General features: G+C 35.2%; 1 protein-coding gene across 2 annotated transcripts in view; it reads left to right on the forward strand.

Annotated features, from left to right (window-relative positions):
• The window catches only part of RAD17 (RAD17 checkpoint clamp loader component), a 47,684-nt gene that overhangs the window by 15,731 nt on the left and 4,592 nt on the right, over positions 1–27,361 (forward strand). For both annotated transcript variants that reach the window (XM_049864996.1, XM_049864990.1), the window contains exons 7-16: positions 1,268–1,320; positions 1,405–1,530; positions 1,625–1,694; positions 6,084–6,195; positions 8,114–8,299; positions 9,510–9,595; positions 9,719–9,865; positions 11,107–11,256; positions 12,434–12,554; positions 22,020–22,077. In XM_049864996.1, the coding sequence (XP_049720953.1) occupies positions 1,268–1,320; positions 1,405–1,530; positions 1,625–1,694; positions 6,084–6,195; positions 8,114–8,299; positions 9,510–9,595; positions 9,719–9,865; positions 11,107–11,256; positions 12,434–12,554; positions 22,020–22,077 (1,109 nt within the window). The remainder of the gene's footprint in view (positions 1–1,267; positions 1,321–1,404; positions 1,531–1,624; positions 1,695–6,083; positions 6,196–8,113; positions 8,300–9,509; positions 9,596–9,718; positions 9,866–11,106; positions 11,257–12,433; positions 12,555–22,019; positions 22,078–27,361) is intronic.

The following is a 27,361-nucleotide window of genomic DNA, read 5'->3' on the forward strand; positions in this document are numbered from 1 at the left end:
TTGATTGTTGATCCAAGGAGATGAAATCTTTGACAACTTCAACATTTTCTCTGTTTATCATGATGTGGCTTATTGGTGCAATTGTGAGAATTTTTGTTTTCTTTATGCGGAAGTGTAAACCATACTGAAGGCTGTAGTCTTTGATCTTCATCAGTAAGTGCTTCAGGTCCTTTTCACTTTGAACAAGTAAGATTGAGTCATCTGCATAACAAAGGTTAATGAATCTTCCTCTAATCCCAATGCCACGTTCTTCTTCATATAGGCCATCTTCTTGGTTTATTTGCTTAGCATACACATTGAATAAGTACAGTGAAAGAATACAACCCTGATGCATACCTTTCCTGATTTTAAGCCACACAGTATCCCCTTGTTCTGTTTGAACAACTGTCTCTTGGTCTATGTACACCATTCATCTGTCAGTTTATTGTACTATGGCGGGTTGTGTGTTGCTGGAAGCTGTGCCACTGGTATTTGAAATGCCAGCAGGGCCACCCATGGTGGGCAGATTTCAGCGGAACTTCCAGACTAAGACAGACTGAGTAGAAGGACCTGGTGATTTACTTCTGAAAAAAGTGGCCAGTAAGGACATCAGGCTTGGAAAAGTAGAAGGTCAGCGAAAAAGAGGAACGTCATCACTAGATGGATTGACACCGTGGCTACAACAATGGACTCAAGCATAACGACGATGGTGAGGATGGCACGGGATCAGGCAGTGTTTCATTCTGTTGTGCATAGGGTCGCTCTGAGTTGGAACTGACTCAGTGGCACCTAACAACAGCAGTGAAAACCTTATGAATAGCAGCGGAACATTGTCTGATACAGTGCCAGAGGAAGAGCCCCTCAGGTTGGAAGGTACTTAAAATACAACTGGGGAGGAGCTGCCTTCTCAAAGTAGAGTTGACCTTAATGATATAGATGGAGTCAAGCTTTCAGAACCTTCATTTGCTGATGTAGCACAACTCAAAATGAGAAGAAACAGGTTTAAGTATGGAAAAATGAAATAATTATTTGGAAAATAAGTTTTCAGTAAAAATAATACACCTGGTAAAGTGTCTTTAAGAAAAATTGATCTGAAAATTGAGGTTCCCATGTGTGTATATTGTTGATTAGGATATCAGCTATTTCATATTTTCCTTAATTTGCATGAAAGTTCTACATAATACATTGGATAGGTAAAAAAATTTGCTCATCCTTGGTAAATATAAGTCTGGGTATAAATTTGAGTGGGAATAGAACTGAGCTAGTATTTATCCTGTGTTTTCAATAGGATTTCCCTAACCAGTTTTATCGAGATGCTCAGATTTTACATGAAATTCTAAGGTGAGTTTCAGTGAAGTTTTCTAAAACTCCAAATTAAATACCAAGTGGCTTAAATTTCAACATTGTTATGTTTTGTTATTTTAGGAAATATGTCCAGATTGGTCGGTGTCCTCTTATATTTATAATTTCTGACAGTCTCAGTGGAGATACCAATCAAAGATTACTATTTCCCAAAGAAATTCAAGAAGAGTGTTCTATATCAAATATCAAGTAAGGAAGCAATTTCTGCTTCATAATGTTCACATACACCTTATGTTTTAAAATTAATAATTTAAATACCATCTTTATTTATAAACTTCGACAGTTTCAATCCTGTGGCACCAACCATTATGATGAAATTTCTTAACCGAATAATGACAACAGAAGCTAATAAGGTAAGTCTCTTAAGAAGTAATTAATTCGAATCTTGCATTGCAGCTGTAGAAAGTCTAGCTTAAGTGGTATTATGTAAACTTGAATAATTGGAGATAACGTTGTGTTGTTTTGGTTTTTAGAATTAAATTTATTACATGCATGCAACATGTCATTTTAGAAAATGTTGAAAATACTCATTAAAAAATCTTTAACCTTTCTGTACTATTAAACTTAGCTTTCTCTTTCAAACTGAGGTAGATTTTCCCTTTGCTTCACTTGCTTTCCCAAATTGTGCCTATCATTAAACCTTCCTCGAATTTCAGGAACATTAGCCATTAATAGTTCGACAGTAGTATTGTCCTGTTGTCACTTTTAATACCTTGTTTTTCTATCTTTCAAATAAAGATGATGTTAAAATAAATTTACAGAATGTCTACTTGTAGCAGTATAGTTCTAGGGGGCCCTACTGCTGCAAATCAGCTAGACTTTGCATGAAACACAATTTTTATTGCACTACTGAGATCACAGGAAGTGGGGAAATTCTTTAAGGAAGAAATTATTTGGAAGATTAAACAAGATAATGTATATAGAGTTTTATCTTAATAAGTAACATTTGTTTAATGGTGAAAAATTAGAAACATGTTGATTTCAGTATTGAGGGAATGGTTACTATGAAGAACTATTATGCCATTAATAATAGTGTTTTGAAGAGTATTCGATGACATGGGAGAATGCTTACAATTTAATATCAAGTTAAAATAAGGTACAAAGTTATATAATAATGCTGATGATAGAAGTGGTGTATCGAGCCCTTAATATGTATCAGGCAGTGTGCAGGCTATCTTTACGTACATGATCTTGCTAAATCCTCACTACAAGATTGTTACATTATCCCCATTTTAGAGGTAACGAAACTGAGCTATGTGGGGGAGATAACTTGTATAATATCCTACAACTAGTAAGTATCAGATGGGATTAAATTTTGGTTCTGACTCCAGTCCACTGTGGTAAAACAAAACAATTATCGATAGCAGTAAAATACACACATACACATAAACCTGTTCATGCTAGAAGAAAGTACATAAAAATGCTAAGTGTGATTAGTTCTGGATGGTAGGTTTACTTTTGAATTTTTATTGTCTTTTTAAAAAAATCTTTCTACATTTTCCATATTCTCTACTATGATTACTTCACCAATCATCTAAACATTCAGAGTGTGTCTTTTATCCCTGATGAGATAAAATACTTTGAATTAATACGTTAATATTATAACTTCAAATTATGGTTTTAAAGTATTTTATTTCTTGAGCAAATGTTTAAGAAACAATCAAGAATAATAATCAGCAGTGAAAAAGTACTACATTATCACAATAACTTAAAACTTCTTATTTTAAGAGTAATTCATTAAATTACAAACGGCATTTACTTTGAAAAGTTATTTTAGGATATACTAGTAAAAACAGATACCACAACTTCTTTGTTATGTAGTTAATGTGCTGTACCATGAACAGTTGATCTGAAAGAGTCTTAAGACCAGTATACTTTTAATGTCATTATTGATATATTACCGGAGCAACATTAAGCAAGATTTTCAAGTCTTTGTAAGATCAGATATTGTCATACTGCCTAGGGTCTCCAAGTGTGATAATGATAGTGTAAGAAGATCAAAAGAATACCTTAATCTCTGGTATCCTGTTAATTATATTAAGGAAGAATGTTGACATCTTAAGGGAATTGGTTATAAGTTATAATAAGTGTTGCATATCTTAAGTTATTTCTTTTTTTTTTTTTTTGAAGTTTAGATGCTTCTCTTTTTATAGAAAAGAAAAATCTATAGCCTTTTTTGATATCACTAAGTATGTAAAGTGTGGAAGGAACTGCTAATCACACATTTCAGCCGTGTTTGCTTATTTATAGTAATTAACATCCATGGCATTTTCTTCAGTTAGCAAGGACCATGATTTCAAATTACATTTCCTTCTTTTGCAGATAATCCATATTTTAAAACATTTTGAAAACAGAGTGTAAAATAAGCACTCCTCTTAAAATCATTTTTAAATTAAATCTGTTTACAATGAAAATGTAGTAAATCTGGAAGAGCAACACCCAGGAATTAGGAAGAAAATTTTATAAAAGAATGATGATGAAGGCGGACTTGTTATCTAGATATCAACATATTATAAACTAGATAAATTTTAACAGTGTGCTGTTATCACAGTAATAGACAAATAGAATTAAATGAGTAGAAAGCACAGAAATATTTTGATATGTGTAAACGGGAATTTTCAGTGTGATGGCAGCGGCATTTTATATCACTGGAAGAAGAGTAGACTGTTGTAGTTAAGTGGTATTAGAACAATTAGATATCCATATAGAAAAATATAATATAAAAACATAAAATACATCTTTATTTCATACTATGTACAAAAGTAATTTGCAGGTGGATTAAAGGGTTAAATGTAAAATCAAAATTAGAAGAGTATTAAAAAAAAAAATACTGACTTGGGGGTGGGGAAAATCTTCTTAAGCCAGAAACAAAACCTGACGCCATAAGAGAACAGTTGATGGATTTACTTCAAAATTGAAAAACTTAGGGATGACAGAAGGCACTGTAAACAAAGTTTTAAAACACAAGTATGAGAATGGGAGAAAGTATTTGCACGTTACATAACAGATGTAGCATTAACGAAAGAAAAGGCAAAAATCAAAAGCCAACACACAAAGGGAGATCCAAAAAACCAAAAAAACCAAAACCACTGCCGTCGAGTCGGTTCCAACTCAGTGCGACCCTATAGGATACAGTAGAATTGCCCCCCTAGAGATCAGATCCAAGTTGTTAGTAAATGTGAACAGTGCTGAACCCTGCTAATCAGAGAAATGTATATTTAAACCAGATGCCATTTTTCACCTATCAGATTGAAAAAAGTTTTAAATATATCCTGGATTTCTAAAGGTATGGAAAATGGTCATGCCTGCTGTGAGTTGGAATTGACTCGATGGCAGTGGGTTTTGGTTTCTTCATATACTGTCAGTAGAAAAAATTTAATAATTGTTGTGGACACGTGGGGAGGCACTCTGCTTCTACAGAAATACTCAAATATGCTGGCAAAGATAAATATAGATATGAAACATTATTTTATATAGGCATATATGTAGGTTTATGTTAGTCTGTAATGGGGAAAAATTGGAAACTAAGTGTTCTTATTTGGGGTAAATATTCATTAAATGATGGTGTGTGTACATTTTTAATGAAATAGATCTAAAGATACTAGAAGAAAGATCACTAAGAATGGGATTTTTAAAAAAATCGAGTCATTCAATAATACACCCTCTCCTCACTTACTGACAGGGTTACGTTCCAAAGACCAGGTCATTATGTGAAATCAGTGTTATGCAAGTACGGAGGATGACCACATCAGATCACAAAATGGAAGATGACTACATCATTACCTAACTGCCAAATTAACATCATTTATATGGTTTCCAAATTTCATTATTATGTAACTGCCAAATCATTGAGAATCATAGCCCAGCCAAGTTGATGCATAACCTTAACCATCATCACAGCTAGCGAGTGTTATTCTTGCCCCACACCTCAGCGTTCATTACTGCCAGATGTATGTTGTTAATGCACAAAATAGACAGTAGATTTTTTACTATTGCTGTAAACATGAAATGTTGGATAGCAAGATGGTAAGTGAGGCGAAAGTGTATATCTGTTGTGGTCCCACTTATTTTTAGAAAACTAACTCTGTCATTATATATTTATAGATACTATGTATACTTATACATGTACAGAAAGAGGCCTGGAAAAGTACTCACTAAAATGTTAATAGTTACCGCTCTGATGAAGTGTGGAATTTGAGGAGACTACAAAGGACAGTACTTTCATAAAGAAATTTTGAAGCATCTTTAATTAATAAAATGAATATTGAAGGATTACAGCACTATTTCTCTATTAGATTTTACAAGATCTGGAATGGGATGGGTGTGAATTGATGCATTTGTGGCTTTTTAATACTCGGCAAGCTATAATACTGTGTTGACATTCCCGACCTGGGGACTACCATGTAAAAATTTCAAAGATTTGTCACATTGTTATATGTCTTTAAATCTGACAGATTAGTTTGGGTATTTAATTTTATTGCATTTTTTGTTTTGAGGTCTTTGTATATGTGTGGATATGTTTGTATATATGTGTGTATATAGAATTAAGAGTAAGGAATAGAGAACTTTAAAATATAAGCTGAAATTTTACCTTAAACTATAAGGTATTGGCACTTGTATCCTTTATAGTCAGGCTGGTGTTTAGCATGGAGGCTTTTTAACCTTCCAGTTTCAAAGATTCTAATTTAGTTCCATTATGTTTTTTAAGATGGTTTTCTTTCATTTTAATTTTCTCATTTTAGTTTGGAGGAAAAATTATTGTTCCTGATAAAGCTTTCCTAGAGTTGCTGTGTCAAGGATGTTCTGGTGATATCAGAAGTGCAATAAACAGCCTCCAGTTTTCTTTTACGAAAGGTAACTATGGCAGATACAGTCATATGGCAGTAGGCAGTACGTAGGTGACTCTATTAACTACTCATGAAGTGAAGTCAGGTTAAAAATGTTTTAACTTATAACTGATATATAACTGTCTCCAGATTTTTTTTTAATTGAGACAGTTGTTTAAGATGATATGTACACATAGTAGATAAGACACCCCCCATGAATATTTCATCGTATATATTTTTATATCTCTTTGAAACAAAACCTGATCTGTTAACATGTTTTACTACTTTACCTTTCAAAGTTAATCTTGAGTGAGAGTTCCTGAGTGCAAATCCTGGCTCTCTCACTTCCCAGTTGTATAGCCCTATTTGAGTGACTTCTTACTCTTTCTATGCCTCAATTTTCTCACCTTTTATATGAGAACCTATCTCATGGGACATGTGACGATTAAGTGAGGTAATACTTGTAAAATGCTCATTACAATGCTTTACGCTTCTTAAGTGGTACATAAATGACAAACTGTTAGTGGGCTTGATAGTATTATGCTGAGCCAAGTTTAATTTTTAGCTTATTTCATGATACTTTATATGATGTTTAACAAATTATAAATTTTTTATTAAAATGTAAAAAGAGGTAATAGCCATGAAATAGTAAAAAATAGCCCAGTAATGACAATGAGTTACATTTTTACTCTAATAATCATAGTTAACTGCACACAGTCCTCATCAGAAAGCATTAGTAGGCTACCTACTTGATGCTTAACTTACCACTGAGGAATTGACCTTAAAGAATTAAAAACCATCTTTGGAGATCTCACGGAAACCCTGGTAATGTAGTGGTTAAGAGCTCAGCTGCTAACCAAAAGGTCAGCCGTTCACATCTACCAGGTCCTCCTTGGAAACCGTTGGGACAGTTCTACTCTGTTCTCTAGGGTCACTATGAATCAGAATGAACTCAAAGGCAACAGGTGTGGGTTTTGGAGTTCTCACAGTCCCCCTGAAATCCTAATGTGTCTACTCACAAAGGAATCTGTTCAATTAATTTGCATCTTGATTTTTTCAACATAATTGTAGAGGAGTAGCCAGGCTAACACAACTAAAACCAGAACTTTGCTAATTCCTGTGGAAACAAATGTAAACAGTGTATAGGGCCGGTATTGGAATCATGAGTTTGGAATACTGAAGTGGGCCAGCTTGGGATCCAAACTACCATTTATAACATTATTTCTCGGGGCACAGGGATCTTAAAGGGAAGAAAATAAAAATTACTGAGTCAGCCAAAATTGTATTGACAATTGTATATTTTTTTATTTAATTCTTAGACCAGCCTAATGAGATAATGCTAGGATTCAAATCCAGAGCCTATAAAATAATTCTTTCTGCTATACTAGGCTGATTACCTTTGGTTACACATTTTAAATTTTAACCAGTAGACTTAAAAATGAAATTTGAACACAGGCATATTCATAAATTTGAGACTGCTCAAATCAGTAGAGAGGTAATATAGCATCGTAGTTAAGCATGGACTCAAACCACTTAGCTGATGACCTTGAGCCAGTTACTTAACCTCTTTTTATCTAATTTCTTTCATCTGTATGATAATAGTTCCCCCTCCATAGGGTTGTTGTGAGGATTAAATTAGTTAATACATATAATGCCAAGAACAATACTTTGCAGATAACACTGTAAGGAATGAGGTGTTAAGACTGTCTTAGAAAGTGTATCATTGTGTATGTGAAAATTTGACATCTGTATCATGAGATAGTACTTGATTGTTTTAATAGTGTCTAGTAACCCAAAGAGGACTGTACTCAGCTCACATGTTTTATAATTATTGTTTATTTGGAGAATATATTTTTATTAGAATATTTGGTTTAAATATATGTGAAATGGTCTTAGTTTTAATTTTCATATTTTAAATTATTGTTACTTGTGTGTATATTTTTTAGGAGAGAACAATTTATGGCCAAGGAAAAAAGGAGTGCCTTCGTTAAAATCAGATGTCGTGCTGTCAAAATCAAAACAAAGAAAAAAACCCGACAGGGTTTTTGAAAATCAAGAAATCCAAGCTATTGGTGGCAAAGATGTTTCCCTCTTTCTCTTCAGAGCTTTGGGGAAGATACTATATTGTAAAAGTAAGAAACTTTATACTTTTTTTTTTAATCTTTTGGATATTAGTCTTTAACTGAAATAAAATACCACATTTTTTAAAATGTTGTATATTTGGTTCTGTTCCAAGAAAGCTAAGTTAGATTCTGTTGGCAAGGTCTAAAACATAGCAGGAAAATGAATTTAGATAGAGTTTTTTTTTGACTATGAGAGGGATTAAATGTAAAAAGAAACTGCTGTAGGTCATATCCATGTCTGTAAATCTTTAAAATTATACTTTGTTGTAGGTAAGACATCAGTCCATCTAGACTTTTAGTGGCAAGTGTGGGTTAGCCTAAAGCCCACTTGGCTCCAGCCACTAGGGCTCCAGACAGGTTGCCAGGTAGCTTATGGTTTTCCTGGATCCTCTTCGTCTGTACTCTTCATTAGCTTGCTTTCTTTCCAGTCGGAGGTGTTCATTGCCCTCTTTGGTCTTCTTTGATACCTGCTCACCTTCAGCCGCTCCACACCCCCTGCCCATTTCTAAGCTCCTGAATTGCCCCTCCTTTCGATACAACTCCAGTCTCAGTTTCTTTATGTAGCAGATACCAGTTTTCAGTCTTATGACCCTAGAGCAGGAAAACTGGGATTTCTAAATGGACATCTTCTTGTCACCTGAGGAAAGTGGAATGGCATCGTTTAGGTGACAATGGGGGCACTCCTCTATCCGTAGATCCTCTTCCCTCAGTGACCATGCCCACCTGATTCTTTTTCTGCCACCCTTTTCTTCCCCAACATTCATTTATAACTTCTTGCATTAGGGAGTGGGGTTCCATTCTCTGATTCAGAGAATATTGTCTTTCTACTTAGTAAATAAAACAGTGAATATACTCAGATGAGACTCAAAGGAAGAAAGTAACCCAGAGCTGGAATGTGAAATGGGAAGTGTTGTGAAACATGGAATATTTTAAAGTTCAGAGAAGCCGTAATCAAAGCATCAGAATCCCAAATTTAGTTCTTGCTAATTATGATAGAATAGTCAGCTGTCACAGGTTTCCAGTTATTTTGTTGTTTGTTTTTTACTTTTAACAGATTTCTTATTTTTGACATTATGTGCCCAACTAAACCCAAAACCCATTGCCATCGAGTCGATTCCGACTCCTAGCAACCCTGTAGTGTTGGAAATCTCCAAGTGAGAGGTACTAATATAATTATAAAGATGTGTTATCTTTAATAACCACAGGAATTTTTTTACAGGAGCATCTTTAACAGAGTTAGACTCACCTCGGTTGCCTTCTCATTTATCAGAGCATGAACGGGATACATTACTTATTCAACCTGAGGTAAACTCTTCAATGGCACTTAGCGCCAATTACAAAATATATGTTGTTTGTATGGTATATGTATGTATATATTTGACCACTATGTTTTTTACAAAAATTATATATATATACTTCTTTTTATAGGAAGTAGTAGAAATGTCGCACATGCCAGGAGAGTTATTTAATTTATATCTTCACCAAAACTACGTAGATTTCTTTGTGGAAATGGATGATCTTGTGAGAGCCAGTGAATTTCTAAGTTTTGCAGATATCCTCAGTGGTGACTGGAATGTAAGACCATTTCACTTAAATGTTTTTGTTAGTATTTCCTCAGATTTAAGAAAAGAAAGTTTACTTTTTATCCTCAATTATTTGACAGTATTTTACGTAACTCTTAATACCTGTGATTAAATTAATTCATTAGTGATGATATAGCATTGATTTTTTTAAAGTTATTTTCTTGATTATAAAGTTAATATAATCTTATAGAAAACTTGACAACTTTGAAAAGTAGAGAGATGGGAAAAAACTGCATTTTGGTGTATTTCCTGCTAATCTTTTTTTAATGCTTTTTTTTTTTTTCATGTTTGGAATTATTCTGTATAGAGTTTGTATTTTCCTTAACGTTTTGACACTGCCCCATCAGGTACAGTAGACACTAGCCACATGGGGTATTTAAATTTAAATTAATTGAAATTTAAAATTCTGTTTCTTAGACACACTAGCCACATTTCTAGTACTCTGTAGCGACGTGGCTAGTAGCTACTGTATTGAACAGCCTAGATACAGAACATTTCCATCATCACAGAAAGTTCTGTTAGACAGCATTGTTTTAATGTTAATATTTTTCTGTTGTAAGTATTGAAGTAGCATTAATAACTGACGTTAGGAAAGGCTTAACAAAAAAAGTTTCATGATATAGTTTCTGTGTTATATTTAAACTTTGATTTATTCGATTTGCTTTTGCTTATTTTTTATACTATTTTTAATGCTATCTTCTTATTTTGAAAATTTCCAACCTACAAAAAAGTTGAAAGAAAAATAGTACAGTGATTATCTTAACTTTTTGCTCATGAGTTTTTCACATTTGCTTAATCTCTTACACACTTGCTTTTGCCTGAACAATTGGAAAATAATTGCAAACATACACTTAATATTTAAGCATACATCAGGATGTTGTTCTTTTATAACCACGATAGCATTATAATACCTAAGAAAAAGTAACATTAATTCAGTAGTATTCTGTCCCTATTCAGATTTCCCCATTTGCTTCAAAAATGTAAAGTTGTTTCCCTGCCGTCATCCAAGATCCAAGAAGGGTGACACATTGCATTTGGTTGTTATGTCTCAATTGAATTTGCTTTATTGTTTTAAAATTTTTATAGCACTGTTAATTTTTGAGCTGTGGTGATGTTGGAAAACGTGAACAAATAATAACTAAATATGGTAAGTCTTTTTGGTATCAGTAGTACCCGTAGTACTATTTTATAAATTTTTTATTTTTTTATTTCACATCTTGTCTCCTTTGTTAGACACGTTCTTCACTCAGGGAGTATAGTACATCTGTATCTACGAGAGGTGTGATACATTCCAACAAAGCCCGAGGATTTGCTCACTGCCAAGGAGGAGGATCAAGTTTTCGACCCTTGCACAAACCCCAGTGGATTCTAATAAATAAAAAGGTGAAAAAACAAGGATAAGTGATGTTTACTTCTTAGTAAGAATTAGTTCCTAAGGCACACATTTTTCTTAGGATTATGATAAAACATAAAGGGGTAATCTCAAATTAAGGAAAAGAAAATCTACTCAGATTTGAAAGCACATACTCATTTTATTCATTAATTGACTTTTATTGAAATCAACATATAGATACAATTTTTTGTTTTAATTTAATATCCTGGCTCTGCCTCTAACCATCTAGACAAGTTATTTAAGCTAATGGGCTCTCTTAGTTTTCTCAGCTGTAAATGTAGAGGATTGGATTATCCTAGAGACCAAAACTGGTGGCCCACAAGTTGAATATAACACAGGCAACAGATTTTTTAAAACTAATTCCCAGTCTTTAAAAATTAGTAGAATAATTAAAATTCAGATATGAATTTCTGGCTTCTTAATTTCTGGAATCTCCTGAAAACAAATGGAAAGTGAGGCAACACTGAGCCCATATTTCTACATGGCAGCAATCAGCTGGGGCCAAGCAGCATCTCTCTTTCAGACATGGGTGGTGGGTACCCAGCTGCAGACTATAAGCTACTTAAAGACAGGGATTGTGCTTCTCTTTCCATCAGCCTAATACTGTGCTTTGTGTTAGCTAAAGAAAATATTTAACAGATAAGAATGAATATTTCAGAGGATTTAGGAAAATGTGTTTAAGGCCAATTGCAGAATAGCCACACTCAACTTTAGTAAGTTACATAACTTGGAATTAGAGTACTAGGTGGAGCCTTTTTAAAAGAATTTATTTCACGGAAAAACATCCACACATACTTTATGATGTCTGTATGATCATGAACAGAATTCCTTTGATTTTTAAGTTTGCGGTTCTTATGCATAAAGTCTTCTTTAAAACAAAATTGTTATTGTGTTACATCAGATGTGATACAGATACGTAGATAAATATGTTATTAAATAGTGCTGGAACAGCTACAAAGACCTAGTTAGATAAACTCTTAAAGCACATTTGTAATATTTTTGGATTCATAAATATGTTTGTAATTCCTGTTAGTGCAAATGATACTCAGAAATGAGGATCTGGGAAAACCACACACTTTGTAATATAATAAACTTTGTTTAGGAAAACAACTATTTTTAGTTTTATATTTTTCATCTTCCATTTTTAAATTTTTTTTCCCTCTACAGTATCGAGAGAATTGCCTGGCAGCAAAAGCACTTTTTTCTGACTTCTGCTTACCATCTTTATGCCTCCAAACTCAGCTGTTGCCATACCTTGCTCTGCTGACTATTCCAATGAGAAATCAAGGTAGTAACCTGGGCTTTTATTATTATATTCAAGAAGTAGTGTTTTATATCAATATTTTTTTGTGGGTCAGCTCATTGCTATATAATAATGAGACTAATTTATTCCCTCTACTTTTTGATCCTCAATCAATATGTGTCTTTTTTTTTTTTTTTTAAAAATCAAACAATACAGAAGTATTCAAAGTAAAAATTGAAAGTTCCTTCCCTAAAATCAGGTAACTGCTTTTGACAGATTGGTGTAAATTCTTCCAGACTTTCTTTTCTGCATATACAAATATGTCATTTTTTTTTTAACAGAATAGAATATAAGCTTTTATTTTTCATTTTAAAGTTTTATTGTGGTAAAACATATACAACATGACAAACAATTGCCATTTTAATTATTTTTAGGTATACAATAAAAAAAAAAAAAAAATGACATTAATTACATTCACCAAGTTGTGCAACCATCACCACTATCTATTTCCAAAAGATTTTCATCACCCCAAACAAAACTCGTACACCGTAAGCAGTAACTCCCTGTTCTCCCTCCCCCAGTCCCTGATGTCATTTATTTTTGGAGTCTCTTTATGATAATTTTTCCCAAATTATTAATTTTATATGGTCAGGTTCATAACTCTTATTTATTATATTGAGATTTTGTGTCTTCTATAAAAAGATTTTCCAGAAATACTCTTTAGAGTGTATGTGTATATATATATAAAATATATATGTATTTTTTTTAATGTGTCCCAAGTTTTCTTGTAGTATTTTTGCAGTTTAATCTTTTGTATGTGTTTAAAGCTTTTATCCATCTAGAATTTTTTAGTTAAATGGAATGAGATAAGGATCTCTATTAATAATTTTTCAGATTGCTGCCCGAGTGCCATTTTTGAATAATCTACTCTTTTATCCACTGATTTAAAATGCAGTTTTTATCATATACCAAATTCCCATATGCGTTTGGTCTGTTTCTTTCCTTACTGTGTGGTGTCATTCATCTCTTTTACTATTTGCACACTGAAACCAAACTGAAAAAACATTGATTTGTCATTGATTTGATTTGAACTCATGACAACCCCACGTATGTCACAGTAGAACTGTGCTTGCTCCATAGGATTTTCAGTGGCTGGTTTTTCAGAAGTAGATCACCAGACCTCTCTTCTAGCATATCTGTGGGTGGACTTCCAACTTCCAGCCTTTTAGTTAGCTAAGCATGTTAACTGCTCACACCACCCAGGGACTCCAAAATCAAACTAGAGCTTTATAATAGTTAAAACGTGGTAGGACTGACCCTCTCTAATAGCTCATGAGTTTTCATAATTTTTCTAGAGATGATCAAATGTTTAGTTTTATTTGAATTTGTTGTTAGCTTATGTAGTTGAGATCATGTTAGTATTTTTTATTGAGATCACATTTAGGTAGGGAAAATTGCCACCTTTGCAATATGCATATTTCTACTCAGTGATAAGGTGGGCTTTCCAACTTTTTAGTTTTCTATTTTGTCCCTTGCTATTCTTTTTTGTTGTTGTTAAGAATATACACAGCAAAACATATACCAAGTCAACAATTTCTGCATGTACAATTCAGTGACAGTGATTGCATTCTTCAAGTTGTTCGACCATTCTTACCCTCCTCCTTTTTTGAGCTGTTCCTCCGCCGTTAATAAACTCACTGCCCCATAAGGCCCCTGTTTTCTCTTCAAGTTGCTGTTGTCAATTCGATCCCATATAGTTAGCTCTTAAAATAGCATAATGTTGAAGGCAGACGTTGTTTACTAGTTAAACTAAACTATTATTTGATTGAATGGGATAAAAGCTTTAATTTGCCATTACTTACTGTGGATAGCCCTCCATATTTTATAAATTAATGCTAAAGCAGAAATGCTAAAGTATATTCAAATCTAGCTCATTTTTTTCCCAAAATTTACGGTAATTTTATATAAATACATAAAGTACTTTATATTTCAGTTGCTTCCAATATTACATACAAAGTCCATTAATAGTATATTTACATTGTCTTTCCAAGTGTTTGCAGACATGATGCCCCACTATTCTTAAATACTTCAGTAATACCCAGAACCCACCCAGTGCCGTGGAGTCAATTCCGACTCATAGCTACCCTATAGTCTGACCAATTTTATGTTATATATATTTTACCCAATTTAAAAAACAAAAACATGAGTGCACACCAGTGTGTCCAGTTTCAGTCTAACACCAGAGTTTATTCTGACCTTCTCCCTTCCTTACTTACACTTTTTTTTTTTGGTAACATTTTCTTGTGCTTTAGGTGAGAGTTCACAGAGTAAATTAGTTTCTCACTCAAAAATTTATACCCAAATTGTTTTGCAACATTGGTTGCAATCCCTGCAGTGTTTCAGCACTCTCCACCTTTCTACCCTGGGCTCCCATGCATCCGGCTTTGCAGCCCCTTCCTGCCTTTTCATCTTTGCTTTTGGGCAGGTATTGCCCGTTTGGTCTTACATACTTGATTGATCTAAGGAGCATGTTCCTCACCAGTATTATTGTTTATAGGCGTGTCTAATTTTTGGCTGAAAGGCGAGCTTCTAGAGTGGCTTCAGTTCTGAGTTAGAAGGGTATCTGGGGGCCATGGTCTCAAGAGTTCCTCCAGTCTCTGTCAGACCAGTAAGTCTTGTCTTTTTTTGTGAATTTGCATTTTGTTCTTCATTTTTCTCCTGCTCTGCCTGGGACTCTTTATTGTGATCTCAGTCAGAGCAGTCAGTGGTGTTAGCTGGGCACCATCTAGTTCTTTTGGGCTCAGGCTCGTGCAGGCTGTGGTTTATGTGGTTCACTAGTCCTTTGGACTAATTGTTTACCTATCTCTTTGGTTTTCTTCATTCTTTGCTCCAGACGAGATGAGACCAGTAGGTGTACGTTAGATGGCCTCTCACAAGCTTTCAAGACCCCACACACTACTTAACTAAAGTTGAATGTGGAACATTTTCTTTATGAGCTATGTTATGCCAGTTGACCTAGATGTCCCCCAATATTTGTGTACCTCTTTTCTTGAACAATTAAAAACTTATCTCCCATTTCCCTCAATATATTTACTTATTTGCTTAATTCCCCTGTATATAACCCATATCCTGACCATGCTGTCCTTCCTTCAGTCCTGATGCCACCAACTCAGGCTGATAACAACCTGAAATGGAAAATCTCATTCCCACCCAAGGCCTACTGAATAAATCTGCATTTAAATAAGATTCTCCAGGTGCTTCTTATGCATGATAAAGTTTGAGAAGTACTGGTTTAAATTAAACCAAAACCAGACCCCTTGCCATTGAGTCGATTCCAACTCATAGTGACCCTATAGGACAGAGCAGAACTGCCCCATAGAGTTTCCAAGGAGCACCTGTTGGATTTGAACTGCCAAACTTTCGGTTAGCAGCCGTAGCACTTAACCACTACGCCACCATGGTTTCCCTGGTTTAGATTACTTACGTTGGAATCATCTGGGGAGTCATTCTGGCCACAAGTATAAATTCAGATTCTAGGATCCCAGCTCTAAGCTTTCTGAATTAAAAATCTGTTTTGTTTTTTAATCTTGATTACACTATGTAATGGATTTTTTAAAAAGGTAAGTGTATCCAAGAATATTCATAGTTTTAGATTTGTAAGCCTTAAAAGGTTTATAAATTTAATCAAAAGAAGATTGTTTTGGGCTGTTCTTTTTCATTACCAATTTTTTATCCCATTTCTTCCACTTTATTTACTATGTCATTTTCAGCCATTCTCTCTTTAGATATTTTTCTGCTCCTCTCCTCTGCTTCTGGTACTCCATCACGTGTATACTGATGCACTTACGGTGTCTCACGTTCCTCAGAGACTACTCATTTTTGTTCATTTAATTTTCTCTGTTCTTTGATTGCATAGTCTTCATTGATCTGTGTTCAAGTTTGCTGATGCTTTATTCTAACAGTTCAAATCTACTGTTGATCCCCCCTAGTGAATTTTTCATTTTGGTTATTGTACTTTTCAATTCCAGAATTTCTACTTGGTTCTTTGTGTTTTTAATTTTTATTGTGATGACGTATACATAACATAAAATTTGCCATTTTAACCATTTTTAAGTGTACAATTCAGTGACATTGATTACATTCACAATGTTGTACAACCATTGACTATTTTCAAAACTTTTTCATCACCCCAAACAAAACTCTCTACCCATTAAGTAGTGACTCCCCATTTCTTCTTTGCCTCAGCCCATAAAAAAAAAAAAAAAAAATCATGGTAACCACTAAATCTATTTTTGTCTTTGTGCATTTGCCAAATCTAGATACTTCATATAAGTGGGATCATACAGTATTTATCCTTTTTTGTCTGGCTCCTTTCATTTAGGATGTTTTCAAGGTTCATTCATGTGGTAGCATGTATCAGAACTTCATTTCTCTTTATGGCTGAATAATATTCAGACAAAATATACACCACATTTTGTTTATCCATTCATCTGTGGATGGCCATTTGGTTGGTTTCCACCTTTTAGCTATTGTAAATCATGCTGCAGTGAGCATTGCTATACAAGTATCTGTTCGAGTCCCTCCTTTCCCATCTTTTGAGATCTACCTAGGAGTGGAATTGCTGGGTCACATGGTAATATATTCAGCTTTTTGAGGAACCCTTAAACTGTTTTCCATAGCAGCTGCACCATTTTACTTTCCCACCAGCAGTGGATGAGGGCTCCAGTTTCTCCACATCCTTACCAACCCTTACCAACACTTAAAATTTCCCTTTTTTTTTTTTTAATAATTTAACCATCCTAGTGGCTATGAAGTGTTAAGGCTGTCTTTTGACCACCAGTTCTAAAATTTAGCTACAGTGAACTTTGAGATCTTTTCATTTACTATGCTAAACATACAATGGGTCTTTTATCAATAAGTACTCAGATTGTCTTTTAGTTCTGGGATATTTTCCTGTATTATTTCCTTGATAACCACCTCGCTTGTCTTTTTTCAGTTCTCAGTTCTGGACCTCCTATGATACTAGTCAGATATTTGACCTACTGAAATCATCTTCTACTTATATTTTCTTTCATATTGTTGATCTCTTTATCTTTGTATTCTACATTTTGGAGGATTGTCCAGATTGGGTTTTTCAAGCCATCTATTGATTATTTCAGTAATCATATTTGCATTTCCACAATAATTTTATGCTCATGATTGAGGTTTTTTTAATAGCATATTGTTTTATGAATGCAATATCTTTTTACTTATTCCCCTGAGAATATGATTTTTTTCTTAAGTTTTCTTCATCCATATTTTAAAATGAGGCACTGAAGAACTACTTGGAATCTCCATACATGACCTGAGTTGTCAACAGCTGGGTTTCATTTTAGGGAGGATCCTGAAATGTCAGCATCTATAGATTTTTTGGGGGGTCCCTTGTTTAGGTTCTCTAGAAAAGAATCCTTCAAACTCCTACCTAGAGAATAATACACCAGTTCTCTGGTGTTCTGGGAATAGGATTAGAGAAGGGGCTTGGGGACCTTACTGTTCAGTATACATTCTTTGATGTGTTGGATCAGAAGGGAATTGATAAATGGCTTATTCAGTCCACCATGTTTTACTGTAAGTCAAGGCATGTGATACCTCCATTTTTAACTGAAGTTCTCTGGAATCTTTTTTTTTTTTTTAATTTATCTTGTTGCGAATATACAGAGCAAAACATATACCAATTCAGCAGTTTTTACATGTACAGTTCAATGACACTGATTATATTCTTTGAGTTGTGCAGCCTTTCTCACCCTCCTTTTCAGAGTTGTTCCTCACCCATTAACATAAACTCACTGCCCTCTGAGTTTCCACGTTTCCTATCTAATCTTTCGAGTTGCTGTTGCCAGTTTGATCCCATATAGATAGATTTTGAAGGAGCACAACATTCAAGGCAAACATTCTTTACTAGTTAAGTCAAACTACTGTTTAGTTTTAATAAGACTTCAGAGGATAGTTTGGTTTTAAGTGACCTGTCGCTAGGGGGAAAAATCCCTACCAGATGTTTTACCGTTTTGTAAGATACAGTCTTAATCACAGACTTAAAGAGAAATAAACTTAAGTTGTCTAGCCAACTTGAAATTGAAATTTCATTTCATTTGAAATTTCATTTGTTTGATCTTCTTTAAGAAGTTTCTTACTCTGGGTCCTCCAAGAAGCAGACTCCAGGATAATTCAGATTAGGTGTGTAAGAGATTGTCTGGCAGAAATAGTGATGAGGCTTCAAACCCTTCAAACCTGGAAACAAACCCACTGCCAAAGATCACCTTTCAGCCAAACAATAGACAGGTCTATAAAGTAAGCAATAATACCTGTGAGAAACATGCTGCTCAGAACAATCAACCACACCAGACCAAAAGGGCAGCATCTGCCCAAAAACAAGGTTCAGAAGGCAAGAAGTGGGATAGGCAGGAAAGATGGGCAAATGGAAACAGGGAACTCGAGGGGAGGAGGTAGAGTGCTGTCACACTGAGGGGATTACAACTAATGTCATGAAATAAAATGTGTATAAATGTTGAATGGAAACTAATTTGCTCTGTAAACTTTCATTCAAACCACAATAAAATGTTCAAAAAAGAAACAGTGATGAGGGAAAATGGGAAAGAAGCCTGAGGAGTCTGGGAACGCCAGCAGACTGTGATCCAGTGAACGAGAGAGGGAAGGAAGGAAAGTTAGATGGCAAGGTAGGCCATAAGCTGCACTGCCCTTCTAAAAAAATTAATAGGGTTGAGCAAGAAACAGGCACCTGTCAGAGGAGTCTCATGCCTCTCAAGAAGGAACTGCCCTGGTATCCCCAGCTTCCTCACATTGGAATTATGCCATAGTACAAACTCAGTGGTAGAAACACAGTGCAGCTACTCAAACCATCAGTTGATTCCATTCCCCTTAAACTGCCCTTGCTGCTGCCGCGGGAATGATTAAGCAAAAATTTCAATCCTGTCTGTAACTTGGGCAAAAGTGAGTTCTTTTTCTTTATAAAAAGTGTACTAATGAAAGCTAAACATAGGATTACCATTTGATCCAGGATTTGCACACGTAGGTATTTACCCAAATAATATGAAAATATATTTCTACATAAAAACTTGCCCATGAATGTTGATAGCAGCTTAATTTATAATTGCCAAAAATTGGAAGCAACCAAGATGTCCTTCAGTAAGTGAATGGATAAACAAACTGTGGTACGGGCAGTACCCGGTTATGAACAAGATCCATTCCTAAGTGTGTCTTTAAGAATTTGTAGGTAAGTCGGAACAGGTGCACATAGTCCTTATTTAGCCTTACTTTAGTGCAAGAAAAGGCTGAAGCCTTTACAATGGTGTAAGAGTTGTGCATGCAGCAAGTGAAGATGATTGTAATGAAGAATTTGTTGTGAGTAGCAGTTGGTTCAGTCATTTCATAGTGAGAGCATATTTACATAACATTAAAGGGCAAGTCCAAGTTGTCCATAAGTAAGACACTCATAATGCAGGAACTTACAGTACATACATACAAAAGTATTATTTAAGGATAAAAAGAAATGAGCTATCAAGCCACAAAAAGACATGGAGGAGCCTTAAATGTATATTGCTAAAGTAAAGGAAGCTGTTTCAAAAAAGCTACATAGTTTATGATTCCAACTATATGACATTCTAGAAAAACCAAAACTACAGAGACACTGAAAAGATCAGTTGATGCTGGGGGTCGGGGAGGGGAGAGCTATGAATAGGTGGAGGACAGGACATTTTTTGAGTGCAGTAAAACTATTCTGTATGATACTGTAATGGTGGGCATTGACGTTTGTCAGAACACATAGAACTGTACAACACAATAAGTGAACCCTAATGTAAGTGTGGGCTTCAGTTAGTAATAAACCCTGGTGGCGTAGTGGTTAAGAGCTATGTCTGCTAACCAAAAGGTTGGCAGTTAAGATCTACTAGGCGCTCCTTGGAAACTCTGTGGGGCAGTTCTACTCCATCCTATAGGGTCGCTATGAGTCAGAATCGACTTGACGGCAATGGGTTTGGTTTTCACTTAGTAATAACGTATCAATATCGGTTCAAGTGTAACAAATGTACCACGGGAATACAAGATGTTAATAGAAGAAATGATATACAGCGAGGAGGAGTTATACAGTAACTCTGTGTTTTCTGCACAGTTTTTCCATAAACCTAAAACTGCTCTAAAAAAATATTTTTAAAAGTATACTAATGTTCAACTCATATTGCTATGAATCATTAACATTTCTTCCATAATTGTGGGATCATAACTAAGATTAAGAATCTTTGTCCTTAGAACAGAATTTCAGTTCTCATGGAATCCAGACTTTCTGGACTTTCTGGAGCCACTGAGGCTGGATGAACCCCAAAACCATTGCTCTGAGACAATTTTTAAACCTTAAACCAAAAATATTCTCTGAAGTCTTCTTAAAACCAAACAGTAATTTAGCTTAACTAGTAAAGGATGTCTGCTTTGAGCATTGTGCTCTTTTAAGAACTATCTGTATGGGATCAAATTGACAAGAGCAACTTGAAAGACTAGGTGGGAAATTTGGAAGGCAGTGAGAGTATGTTAATGAGGGAGGAACAACTCGGAAAAGGAGGGTAAAAATAGTTGCACAACTTGAAGAATGCAATCAATATCACTGAATTGCACATGTAGAAATTGTTGAATTGGTATATGTTTTGCTGTGTATATTCCAACAATTACAACAAAAAATAAATTATAAAAAAGACCTTCAGACTATTCAAAAATAACAAAATGTGGCTATTTATAAATTACGTAATCAGAAGACTAATTCTTTGAGCATTGCCACATTTATCCAGTTTATCTTATTTACATAATTGCAACACTGAAGCAACCCACACTGAGAGCACTTTAAGAACTAGGTATTCAGCCTACTTTGTATGATTCAAGAGAAAATAATACAGCAAGCTAAATTGTTAAAAAAGAATGTTTTGTCCCTGTCATGGGTTGAATTGTGTCCCCCCAAAATATGTGTCAACTTGGTTAAGCCATGATTCCCGGTATTCTGTTTGTCTTCCATTTTGTGATTGTAATTTTATGTTAAAGAGGATTATGGTGGGATTGTAACACCCTTACCCAGGTCATATCCCTGATCCAATGTAACGGGAGTTTCCTTGGGGCGTGACCTGCACCACCTTTTATCTCTCAAGAGATGAAAAGGGAAGGGAGCAGAAAGGGGGGACCTCAGACCAGCGAGAAAGTAGTGCGGGGTGCAGAGTGCATCCTTTGGACCCTGGGGTACCTGCATGGAGAAGCTCTTAGTCTGATTCATGAGAAAGTGGACAGAGAGAGAAAGCCCTCCCCTGGAGCTGACATCCTGAATTTGAACCTTTAGCCTACTTTCCTGTGAAGAAATAAATTTCTCTTTGTTAAAGCCATCCTCTTGTGGTATTTCTGTTATAGCAGTACTAGATAACTAAGACAGTCCCATATATTTTGGCTTAATTTTAAACACTTTTTTTTAATCTTTGTTTTCAGCACAGATTTCTTTTATCCAAGATATTGGAAGGCTTCCTCTGAAGCAGCACTTTGGAAGGTAAGCTAATTATCTTAATTTCCAAAGATTTGTTACTGAAATGTCCACTGATTATGTTTGTTTATTCAGTGTAAATCAGTAAATGTTATCTGTAAAATCTAAGAAATACATATTATATGGTCAGTTATTAAAGAAGGTAATTAGAGACTTTTCATCTTATTGTTAACTCTAACAGCATATTTTCTCCCACTCACAGTGGAATATATCAGACCAAACAGAATGATGGAATTACAAGGGCAAAGGAATCTTTAAAATCCTCTAGTTCAACAAATCTTGCAAATCTAGAAACCCCTTTTTAGCTTTTCTGCCAAGAGGGGTTCTTAGCCTGTGCTTCAAGACTTCAGTTGGCCAGGAATGTTCGCACTGTCCTTTTTATTTCATTATTATAGTAAATTCAAAAACTTCAGATAAACCTCCGCGACTCCGGCCCTTAGACCCCCTCCAACCTGTAACTGAACCCACTCCCAGAGATCACCTTTCGGCCAAACAATAGACAGGCCTACAAAGTGAACAATAGCATCCATGAGGAAGGTGCTCCTCAGAACAGTCAACCACAACAGATTAAAAGGGCAGCATTTGTTCAGAAACAAAGTTCAGAAGGCAGGAAAGATGGGCAAATGGAAGTCGGGAACCCAGAGAGGGAGGGGTTAGAAGGCTGCCACATTGAGGGAATTGGGTTTAATGTCACGTGTGTACATTGTTGAATGGGAAACTACTTTGCTCTGTAAACTTTCACCCAAACCACAATGAAATGTTCAAAACAGATTTTTTTCTCTCCAGATAAAGGGGGAAAATATACACACAAATATACTATTCACTTTATTGCAAAATGGCTTCTGGGCTAATTGCACTGTTTATTTTCTATTCTCCTTAGCTCATTTTAAAAGTGGAATTAAGTGATCAGGTGTTTTTTAAAGGTTTTAAAAAGGGCTTGCTTGCTTACTGTTTAGAAGGACCAAAGCAAATGATAGAAATGTCGCCACTATTAACCTTCCTATCTGTTCTCCTATTCCTGGCTCCAAATGGAAGACTTTTTGTTCCTGGGCTTTTTTTGTTGTTGTTCCTTCCTTTACCCTCATAGATTCAATTTAAGGCCTTTCTAGTGTTGATGGTCCTTTCTGAATTATGGCTTATCTATGTAGAGCCCATCTTTCCTACTTCAGGAAGACAATGAGCAATAGAAATGGGTCTTAAAATACCATCCCACAGGGGTGTGGTCAAGGCTGGCCCCTTCCTCCTCCCCCACCCCTCAAGATTGTGAAATCAAAATCAAAGAAGACCTATCTTTTGTTGTCTTATTTCCTGCTAATGTGCAATTCAAACAATGAGTCTTCACTATTTTATTATTGGTTCAACTACTTGATCTGACTTGAGGCGAGATTTGTCAGTACTGCATATCACAATGACTAGTACTGCCATCTTTCATTTATGTCAATCATGTTTAACATCTTTGATTTATACTGATAATATTTAATAGCTGCATAGTTTTCTCTTATTTAGCCTACACCTTATTTTTGTACAGTTAGCTTGTTTCTAACTTTTATTATCACAGCCTTATAGCTAAATCATTATACACATCAAATACTATTTACTTAGAATGAATTCCTAGAAATTAAATTGCTTGAACAGTGGTGTCTTAGTCATCTAGTACTTCTGTAACAGAAATACCACAAGTGGATGGCTTTAACAAACAGAAGTTTATTCTCTCACAGTCTAGTAGGCTAGCAGTCCAAATTCAGGGCGTCACCTCCAGGGGAGAGCTTTCTCTCTCTGTCGGCTCTGGAGGAAGGTCCTTGTCATCAGTCTTCCCCTGGACTAGGAGCTTCTCCGTGGAGGAACCCCAGGTCCATAGGATACATTCTGCTTCTGGTGATGCTTTCTTGGTGGTATGAGGTCCCCAACTCTCTGCTCACTTCCCTTTCCTTTCTCTTATAAGATAGAAGGGGGTGAGAGGCGGGGCCAAGATGGCGGACTAGGTGGACACTACCGCGGATCCCTCTTGCAACAAAGACTCGGGAAAACAAGTGAATCAATCACATACATAACAATCTATGAACTCTGAACAACAAACACAGATTTAGAGACGGAGAACGAACAAATACAGGGAGGCAGCGATTGTTTTTAGAGCCTGAGGCCAGCGTACCAGTCAGTGGATTTCCTGGAAAAACTAGTTACCCAGTGATGGCTCGGAGACAGCAGTCCATATCAAACCACATAAAGAAGCAGACCATGACAGCTTCTCCAACCCCCCAAACAAAAGAATCAAAATCTTTCCCAAATGAAGATACAATCCTGGAATTATCAGATACAGAATATAAAAAACTAATTTACAGAATGCTTCAAGACATCACAAATGAAATAAGGCAAACTGCAGAAAAAGCCAAGGAACACACTGATAAAACTGTTGAAGAACTCAAAAAGATGATTCAAGAACATAGTGGAAAAATTAATAAGTTGCAAGAATCCATAGAGAGACAGCATGTAGAAATCCAAAAGATTAACAATAAAATTACAGAATTAGACAACGCAATAGGAAGTCAGAGGAGCAGACTCGAGCAATTAGAATGCAGACTGGGACATCTGGAGGACCAGGGAATCAATACCAACATAGCTGGAAAAAAATCAGATAAAAGAATTAAAAAAACTGAAGAAACCCTAAGAATCATGTGGGACTCTATCAAGAAGGATAACTTGCGGGTGATTGGAGTCCCAGAACAGGGAGGAGGGACAGAAAACACAGAGAAAATAGTTGAAGAACTTCTGACAGAAAACTTCCCTGACATCATGAAAGGCGTAAGGATATCTATCCAAGATGCTCATCGAACCCCATTTAAGATTGATCCAAAAAGAAAAACACCAAGACATATTATCATCAAACTCGCCAAAACCAAAGATAAACAGAAAATTTTAAAAGCAGCCAGGGAGAAAAGAAAGGTTTCCTTCAAGGGAGAATCAATAAGAATAAGTTCAGAATACTCAGCAGAAACCATGCAGGCAAGAAGGGAATGGGACGACATATACAGGGCACTGAAGGAGAAAAACTGCCAGCCAAGGATCATATACCCAGCAAAACTCTCTCTGAAATATGAAGGCGAAATTAAGATATTTACAGATAAACACAAGTTTAGAGAATTTGCAAAAACCAAACCAAAGCTACAAGAAATACTAAAGGATATTGTTTGGTCAGAAAACCAATAATATCAGGTACCAGCACAATACAAGGTCACAAAACAGAACGTCCTGATATCAAGTCAAATAGGGAAATCACAAAAACAAACAAATTAAGATTAATTAAAGAAAAAATAAATAAATAAATAAAATAATACACATAACAGGGAATCATGGAAGTCAATAGGTAAAAGATCACAATAATCAAAAAGAGGGACTAAATACAGGAGGCATTGAACTGCCAGATGGAGAGTGATACAAGGCGATATAGAACAATACAAGTTAGGTTACTACTTAGAAAAATAGGGGTAAATAATAAGGTAACCACAAAAAGGTATAACAACTCCATAACTCAAGATAAAAGCCAAGAAAAACGTAACGACTCAACTAACATAAAGTCAAACACTATGAAAATGAGGATCTCACAATTTACTAAGAAAAACATCTCAGCGCAAAAAAGTATGTGGAAAAATGAAATGGCCAACAACACACATGAAAAGGCATCAAAATGACAGCACTAAAAACTTACTTGTCTATAATTACGCTGAATGTAAATGGACTAAATGCACCAATAAAGAGACAGAGTCACGGACTGGATAAAGAAACACGATCCATCTATATGCTGCCTACAAGAGACACACCTTAGACTTAGAGACACAAACAAACTAAAACTCAAAGGATGGAAAAAAATATATCAAGCAAACAATAAGCAAAAAAGAAGAGGAGTAGCAATATTAATTTCTGACAAAATAGACTTTAGACTTAAATCCACCACAAAGGATAAAGAAGGACACTATATAATGATAAAAGGGACAGTCGATCAGGAAGACATAACCATATTAAATATTTATGCACCCAATGACAGGGCTGCAAGATACATAAATCAAATTTTAACAGAATTGAAAAGTGAGATAGACACCTCCACAATTATAGTAGGAGACTTCAACACACCACTTTCGGAGAAGGACAGGACATCCAGTAAGAAGCTCAATAGAGACACGGAAGACCTACTTACAACAATCAACCAACTTGACCTCATTGACTTATACAGAACTCTCCACCCAAATGCTGCAAAGTATACTTTTTTTTCTAGCGCACATGGAACATTCTCTAGAATAGACCACATATTAGGTCATAAAACAAACCTTTGCAGAGTCCAAAACATCGAAATATTACAAAGCATCTTCTCAGACCACAAGGCAATAAAACTAGAAATCAATAACAGAAAAACTAGGGAAAAGAAATCAAATACTTGGAAAATGAACAATACCCTCATGAAAAAAGACTGGGTTATAGAAGACATAAAGGAGGGAATAAGGAAATTCTTAGAAAGCAACGAGAATGAAAATACTTCCTATCAAAACCTCTGGGACACAGCAAAAGCAGTGCTCAGAGGCCAATTTATATTGATAAATGCACACATACAAAAAGAAGAAAGAGCTAAAATCAGAGAACTGTCCCGACAACTTGAACAAATAGAAAGTGAGCAACAAAAGAATCCATCAGGCACCAGAAGAAAACCAATAATAAAAATTAGAGCTGAACTAAATGAATTAGAGAACAGAAAAACAATTGAAAGAATTAACAAAGCCAAAAGCTGGTTCTTTGAAAAAATTAACAAAATTGATAAACCATTGGCTAGACTGACTAAAGAAATACAGGAAACAAATAACCCGAATAAGAAACGAGAAGGACCTCATCACAACAGAACCAAATGAAATTAAAAGAATCATTTCAGATTACTATGAAAAATTGTACTCTAACAAATTTGAAAACCTAGAAGAAATGGATGAATTCTTGGAAAAACACTACCTACCTAAACTAACACATTCAGAAGTAGAACAACTAAATAGACCCATAACAAAAAAAGAGATTGAAACGGTAATCAAAAAACTTCCAACAAAAAAAAGCCCTGGCCCGGACGGCTTCACTGCAGAGTTCTACCAAACCTTCAGAGAAGAGTTAACACCACTACTACTGAAGGTATTTCAAAGCATAGAAAATGACGGAATACTACCCAACTCATTCTATGAAGCCACCATCTCCCTGATACCAAAACCAGGTAAAGACATTACAAAAAAAGAAAATTTTAGACCTATATCCCTCAGGAACATAG

This window comes from Elephas maximus, chromosome 2 (genome assembly GCF_024166365.1).
Source record: "Elephas maximus indicus isolate mEleMax1 chromosome 2, mEleMax1 primary haplotype, whole genome shotgun sequence".
Lineage (NCBI taxonomy): Eukaryota > Metazoa > Chordata > Mammalia > Proboscidea > Elephantidae > Elephas > Elephas maximus.